Raw genomic sequence first — 8323 nt, forward strand, 5'->3', positions numbered from 1 at the left:
TGAGAGTAGAGTACTGTTCTGCACTCTTTATGCAACAAGTACATAATTTGTTGTTGGATGTGTTACTGGTTCCGGTTGATCTAAATAATGCAGCCTAAATCCTCTGAGGAATAATATTATGGAAGTGTAGTGTATGCAAGATTAAAAAGATGCGTCTTTAGTCTAGATTTAAACTGACAGAGTGTGTCTGCCTCCCGGACAGTGCAGGGAAGAATATTCCAAAGTTTAGGCGCTAGATAAGAAAAGGATCTACCACCTGCACTTGATTTTGAAATTCTAGGTATTACTAACTGACAGGACGCCTGAGAGTGTAACGCACGTGGAGGATTGTGATACAATAAAAGTTCATTCAAATACTGTGGCGCTAGACCATGTAGGGTTTTATAGGTAATAAGCAAAATCTTAAAGTTAATGCGATGCTTTATATGTAACCAGTGCAAGGTTGACAGAACCGGGGTTATATGCTCATACTTTTTTCTACGTGTAAGAACTCGAGCTGCCGCGTTTTGAACCAGTTGCAGTTTTTGTAATAGGCCTGCAAGGCAACCACCTAAAAGTGCATTACAGTAATCTAGTCTTGATGTCATGATTGCATGAATTAATTTCTTTGCATCTGACAGTGACAGCATATGACGTAGTTTAGATATATTCTTAAAATGGAAAAACGCAATTTTACAGGTGTTGGCAACATGGCTCTCGAATGACAGATTACTATCGAATACAACGCCAAGATTCTTAGCTGACGATGCGGATTTTATGGAGCATCCGTCAATAGTTAAGCAGTATTCTTGCTTGTTACGTATGGCGTTTTTTGGTCCAGTAAGTAACACTTCTGTTTTGTCCGAGTTCAGTAGTAAAAAATTGTTACTCATCCAGTTTTTTAAATCAACTATGCTTTCCATTATTCGATGGAACTGCTGGGTTTCATGAGGCTTCGAGGAAATATAAAGTTGAGTATCATCAGCATAACAGTGAAAGCTAATTCCGTGTCACTTTATTATATCTCCTAGAGGTAGCATGTATAATGCGAAGAGCAGAGGCCCTAAGACTGAGCACTGTGGTACACCGTACTGGACTTGCGATTTGCGGGACTTCATTGTTTATTGCTACAAATTGAAAACGGTCAGATAAATAAGACTTAAACCATTTCAATGCTATTCCATTAATGCTGACGTACTTTTCGAGTCTGTGTAGGAGTATACTGTGGTCAATGGTGTCAAATGCAGCACTAAGGTCTAGCAGCACCAATAACGAAATACAGCCACGGTCAGACGCTAAAAGCAGATCATTTGTAACTCTGATCAAAGCAGTCTCTGTACTGTGACATGCTCCAAATCCAGACTGGAATTCTTCATTAATGTCATTCCTTTGGAGGAAGGAGCATAACTGAGTTGAAACTACTTTTTCAAGAACTTTAGATATAAAAGGTAAATTCAATATAGGCCTGTTATTCCCTAGTTCTCTTGGGTCGAGTTTGGGTTTTTTGACAAGGGGCCTTATAACAGCCACCTTAAATTCTTTAGGCACATGATCTAATGTCAGAGATGAGTTAATAATACTAAGAAGAGGATCTATAATTTCCGGGAGCATTTCTTTCAGTAGTTTTGTTGATATAGGGTCTAGCACGCATGTTGTTGATTTGGATGATCTAATGATTTTAGAGAGTTCATCGTGATCTACTGTAGAAAATAATTGCAATTTCTCCTTAGGGGTGCTGTAGTTAGTTTGTTCAGCGGGTTTCACTTCTGGTTGCATTGTTATAATTTTTTCTCTAATATCTTGGATTTTACTAGTGAAGTAGTTCATAAATTCATCACTGTTATGCTGATAATCAGAATCTGAAGTCGCTGACGACTTATTTTTTGTTAATTTAGCCACGGTGTTAAATAAAAACCTAGGATTGTGATGGTTTTCTTCCATTAGTGATGAAAAGTAGGCGGATCTAGACGTTTTTATGGCATTCCTGTATTTTCGAGTACTATCCTTCCATGCTATATGAAATACCTCTTAATTAGTTTTCTTAAAGTTCCGCTCCATTTTACGGGACGCTTCTTTATAGCCTGAGTGTGTTCATTATACCACGGTGTTGGGCTGCCATTTTTAATCTTTTTTAAACGCAGAGGAGCAACTGTGTCTAATGTTTCCGAGAAGGTAGAGTTAAATTTTCAATAGTAATGTCAAGATCGTCATCGTTTTTACTCATGCTAGATATTTGAGACAATTCAGGCAGGTTGTTGAGAAACGCATCTTTGGTAGTAATCGTTCTACCATATTTGTAACAAGTGGTTTGATTTGCAGCGATAGGCCGGTGAAGCAAATATAATATCAGATAATGATCCGAAATGTCTTCACTCTACTCAACGATTTTAACATCGTCCACATTTATAACATAAGATTGTATTAAATCTAAAGTATGATTACGAAGGTGACTGGGTCCTGACACATGTTGACTAACGCCCATGGAGTTAAGAGTGTCGTTGAAAGCCATTCCCAAGGCATCTGTATCATTATCTACATGGATGTTAAAGTCACCAACGACAAGGACTCTATCTGCGGCCAGTACTAGATCTGATAAGAACCCACCAAATTCTTTAATAAAATCTGTGTGGTGCCCTGGAGGCCTATATACAATAGCTGAAGTGCAGCGACACCTCCCCCTCTACCTTTTAGACGAGGCTCGTGTTTATAGTAATAATCTTGGGGAAAGGATTCATTTAGAGTAATATAAACATCTGGCTTTAGCCATGTTTCTGTCCAACAGAGCATGTCTATTTTATGATGGGTTATCATATCGTTAACAAAGAGTGCTTTATTTGAGAGAGATCTAATATTAAGCAATCCGAGTCGTAACCGTTGATTATCTGTATTTTGTTCATGTTTGATTTGTTTAACATTTATTAAATTACTTTCAAGAGGTTTACGCATTATTTTATGTTTGCTAATCAGGGGGACAGACACAGTCTCTATTTTATGTTGTTTGTGAGAAGGGATTATTACATGTTTCTCTAACATGAGACTGCAAGCAGACAGTTGGTTCAGCCATTCTGTCTCCTTCCTGACCTGGGCCCCAGGAAGTCAGCTCTCGCATTATTAAAACTGTGTGCCAAACTTCTAGAGAGGAGGGAAACCCCATCCCAGGAGGGATGGAGACCATCTCGTTTCAACAGGTCAGGTCTGCCCTCAAAACTCTTACAGTTATTTATAAAATCTATATTATTCTGCAGGCACCACCAGCCATTTAGTGATAATAATCTGCTATAAATCTCATCACCACGGTAAGCAGTGAGGGGGCCAGGTTGGCTGACTCCTGGCTCCAATTAGCTCTTGGAGAAGTCATTAGCCTAGGGTTTCACATACTGTACTTTTTCCACCCTGCACTATGAATGTTTACATGTTGTGTTCAATAAAAACATGAAAACGTATAATGTTTGTGCGTTATTAGTTTAAGCAGACTGTGTTTCTCTATTGTTGTGACTTAGATGAAGATCAGAACACATTTTATGACCAATTTATGAAGAAATCCAAGTAAGCCCAAAGGGTTCACATACTTTTTCTTTCAACTGTATATGTATATAGAAACTAAGGTATAAAACTATCTATTATTACTCATTTAAAATTTAATTTTATTATTAATAAAAAAAAATGTTTCTCAACATTTCACAGGATCAATTGAAACATACTAATTGAAAGACTGCTATTGTACTGTCCAATGTGTGAAATTGAAATTCTTTGTCACGATTTTGAGGGGCCGCCGGCTGTTATTATTTATATTAAAACTTGATTTAAATGTCTGAGGGTTCCCGCCTCCTTCCTTCCATATCTTGAATCTTGTTACAAATGCTAAGGAAAACTTTTGAACAAAAGCAATGCAAGTGTCCAACTAATGCTACTCAGCACCTGTACTCTTTCACTAAGCATGGAAATGAAAGACTGTCTGCCAAAGCCAAATGCATTCAGAATGAGCAGTGTGACACACCTGCACTCTGTCTGACAACAACAATTAGCTGTCCTGCAGTATCTCAAACCTTCTGCAGAATCATTTTAATTAGTGTCATTCAAGGGCTGCATTGTGTCTCTTTCAGAGATTACTCAAACAGACGGAATGGCTTAGAATATTTATTTTCAACTGTCTCATACGCTCATGTCTGGAAAACCTACAGGCTACTTTAGCTGGAAATTGAGATTGAATTGGATTAATGTGTCTTAGAGTTTGAAAAGGCTCTTCATTATGGATTTGCACAAAGGAACTGACAAATTCCGTAAGCTGTTGTCAAAAGAATTTGGATTCGATTTAGCAACAGCCTCTAAGGCACACATACAGTCAGAACCATGGCAAATCAGATCCCCTCATTATAAATGACATTATACAACAGTTCTCTGCAATGTCACAGAATATGGTGAAAATACCGTTAATTCTTTCACATTAGTTAACTGAGTCAAAAGGCTATGCAAAGTAAAACGTGTGAGTCATGATAGTTTTATGAGGTAAAACTGTAAGCATTCAAGCATTTTTCTGGCAATTACTTAAAATGTTCTATGAAGTAATCTCTATATGTTTGTTAAAGGTTTGACCAACAATTGGAATAAAAGTTTTAAATTTAGTTTATGAATATCCAGAATATATATGACTGGTGACATCTTTTTTTTAATAATAGTGTGAAACATCATTTTTTAAATTTGGAAGTCATCGGTTGTTCTAACCTGTATAGCTGATTTTAGCGGCAGCAACTTAAACAAACGTTGTGTGGCCCAAACTTAACTTCAGCTAGACCTCTGCAAAGAATGAATAACTGTTGAGTATTTTTAATTTAATTTAATACCATTAATAATAAATTAAATATTAATATAAATTAAATATGAAATAAATTGTTGTATTACTAGCCAGACCACAGTCGCTGATGTAAAAATCTGAAACCGTGGTGATCCTGGTGAAATATCTCATGGCTCTCAGCCAATCAGATTTGAGAACTGTGGTATAAAATCACTTAATTCATTAACACTTTACAATAATCTTGCCATTAATCGTTATTATTAATCACTCTTTATGTTTGCCACTGGGTTTTGCAAATATCTAAAAAGTATTAAAAAGCGTTTGTCAAATTTGACCACAACATATTTAATCATTGGCAAAGTACATTTTATTTTTCATTTCCTGAAAAACTGTGAATTTGATCATCCAAGGTTTCATTAGAACAGCAACGACCCACATTTTTCATTCATACGTTTCTTTACAAACATTATAATATAGTGAGTACTTCACATTCGATTTAGAATATAAAACATTAAAAAGGTTTACAATGAAATTTATAAAATGTCAAATCTAATCTAAATCTTATGGAAAATTAAGGGTTTTTATGGTAGAACTATTAGAATGGAGATAGAATTGCACAGGAGATATTGTACAATGATAAAGTAAACTTATATCAGTTTTGGCCGCAGAGGATCGAAGGTCGATCAGGGAATCGAGTCTGCCCTTGACATCGCATAACCTTGCTGTGAATAATGAATGGCCTGTTTATAAGACCTGGTGATCTGGTGCTATTCCTAAACCTATCCTGATTTACTCATCTATCATATAATAATTTTCTACGATGATACATTTATTCCCTCAACATTTTTTGTATTTTAAATAGCATGCAACTAAAACCACGCTTAATGGGATAGTTTACCCCAAATTTCAAGTTCTTTCATCATTTACTCACCCTCAAGTTGTTCCAAATCTCTATACATTTCTTGGTTCCGTTGAACACAAAATAAGATATTTTGAAGAATGTGGGAACTAAAAAGTCCAGGGGCACGTTTGACTTCCAAAGTAAAATAAAATCTATACTATGGAAGTAAATAATGTCCCAGAACTGTTTGGTTACAAAAAATTCTTACAAATATATATCCTAGTGTTAAGCAGAAGAATAGAGTTTCGAACAACTTGAGGGTAAATACTGACAGAATTTAAATTTTTGGTTGAACGATATCTATAACTGTCATGCCCCTTTTTTGAGGGTGGAGAGTAATGTGATTTCAACATTTAAATTAGAGTTACTCTGGAATGCTTTGGTATAGAGACCTAATCTTGGTCTTGTTTTAAAGAAAATATTCTATACTTTATTGTAATAGTGTATGGACTTGAGAAAATAAGGAAAAAATATATAGCAGTTTAATTGTACATTAAAAATAATAAATAAATAAATAAAAATTATTTTATGTCACCAAAACATAAAAAATCTCCTAAAAAACACCAGAAAATTAAAGACATAAATCATAAAATATAAAAAATGTGGTTTCTGTGATACTTTTAATCGCAACACCAACAACGGCCATTAGGTGTCATATAGGCTCCAATGGTTTGCTCCATACAAACTAAAAATTTATAAATTTTATCATTATATATAAGAAGGACAAGCTTTTCAATTATATTGAATTTTTTAAGATTTATTTTTAGATTTTCAATAAAATATGATTTTGATTATGTAGTATTTATAATGGTTCCAAATGGACCCAGTGACATTTGATAAAATTAGTGTGATTTAAGTGATTTCGTGATTTCTATTGCAAAACAAATCCAAAATATAAAAACTACATTCTTAGAGTTTGTCAGGATTAAAATGGGTTCATATTGCATAATTTCAGTGCTCCACTGGAACGGTGAAATTTAGACCCATTTAATTGGTTTAATGCTCACTTTTGTCATAAATGAATAAATTACTACCCCTACATATTTCCTTTTTTAAACACTGGTCAAATATGTATTCTGGAGTCTTATACCTTTCCAACTATATATAGTTTGTTATGATTGGATTAGATTTAGTTGTTAAATACTAAAGTAAACCTAGGTGTTCCAATATTGGAACAGTGACAGTAAAATATCTTGGAAAAGGCTGTTTAAAAGCCAGAGGAAAGTATATTGTGATGAAAGTGTTTCAGTTGCTTAGATGTTTTTGCACATGCCCCGTTTGTGAGTTACATGTGTCTTTTTTCTCGTTACAGGTGGATTAGCGAGATGCCCACCACTCTACCTCGCCTTGTGCTTTAGTACATAGTCTGCTACTGGGTTACTCTTCAAGCACAAAGTGTATCCATAATTGGATATTGTACAGTTTTCTTAAATCATGTATAAAACACAATTTAAATGTCCTCGTCCTTAGAGCTGCTGTTTGTAAAACCAAATATGTTGTTTTCATAAGGGTTGTGCAACATTCAGAAGTGAATTTTGGACATCTTTTCCAATATAATTTCAAACTGAATGCACTACTTAGAGCTACCCCTTTTATTTTGATCCTAAATGTAAATTCAATGCAGTTGAAATTGCCAGATGCACTTTAAACCAATTACTTATGTAAGTACCTCTAAATAAATATCAAACTACAGAATAATATCATGTAATGACTGTTATTGTATAATGCCTGAGGCACCGTATAAGTAAAACGTGTCGAGGTACACTGCAGATCTCAGTGGTGATGTTTTGAAATAGGTTGCGATCTGACTGGGTGTGTGGAGGGAAGAATTAATAACCCCTTAATAAAATTAGAATGGTGAAAGGTCAGCTCCAGAACTGGAGGAAGTAATTGAGAATTGCTGCTTTAAATTGTTCTTCCCGATAAGCCATTCACCACAATTAGACCACAACAGCTTCTTGGCTTCCATAAAAGAATGCTGGAATGGTTCTTTAATTAAATAAGATGCATGCCATCATGGAAAGCATAGGATCTTTAAAAGCATATCCTCCATTAACTCTGCCAACAGACGTCCCTCTCTGTAGCTCCTCATCTCAAGTCTTAGTGACAGAAAACCATATGGGCTCTGAAGTCTACCACAACACTTCAATCAAAGGTAGTCTGTTGGGCAAGAACCTAAATATAGAAGAAAGGAAGTTGTCTTTGGAATTTTTGGAACTATGCATAGCTCGCTCCTAAAATATTTACTTGAAATGGGTGTCAAGAGAGAAAACACAAGTTTATAAAACAGCTCTATTGGCATTCAACCCTGTCAACATGAAACTGTTTGCAATCTATTTTATTTCATAATTTGACATATGAGAGTGAAATAGGTTATTACAAAGGATTGTGATGGGGCTGATGCTTTCCTGTAGCTCAGTGGTAAGAGCATTGCTCACAGGTCTTGAATCCGTAGGAGATCGGGAGCATATAAGAGAACGAGCGACCAGACCGTCGATGAGAGAGATGTTTATATAATGTTTATATAAATGTCTGCCGGTTCCCGTCTCCTTCCCTACTTTGAATCTTTCTACAATTGCTTTATGAAACAGAAGAAGGTCCATGCTGCTCTTTCCCACACAATTCAATTCAATTCAAGTTTACTTATATAG

The 8323-nt window shown here is 35.3% G+C and overlaps 1 protein-coding gene across 1 annotated transcript in view; it reads left to right on the forward strand.

The window, feature by feature from the left end:
- The window catches only part of zgc:174356 (uncharacterized protein LOC100137120 homolog), a 63045-nt gene extending 55744 nt beyond the window's left edge, over positions 1 to 7301 (forward strand). The window contains exon 7 of the mRNA XM_056768214.1: positions 6985 to 7301. Within this exon, the coding sequence (XP_056624192.1) occupies positions 6985 to 7030 (46 nt within the window). The 3' untranslated portion in view covers positions 7031 to 7301. The remainder of the gene's footprint in view (positions 1 to 6984) is intronic.
- The last annotated feature ends 1022 nt before the right edge of the window (positions 7302 to 8323 follow it).

Source organism: Triplophysa dalaica, chromosome 15 (genome assembly GCF_015846415.1).
Source record: "Triplophysa dalaica isolate WHDGS20190420 chromosome 15, ASM1584641v1, whole genome shotgun sequence".
In the NCBI taxonomy this organism is placed as follows: domain Eukaryota; kingdom Metazoa; phylum Chordata; class Actinopteri; order Cypriniformes; family Nemacheilidae; genus Triplophysa; species Triplophysa dalaica.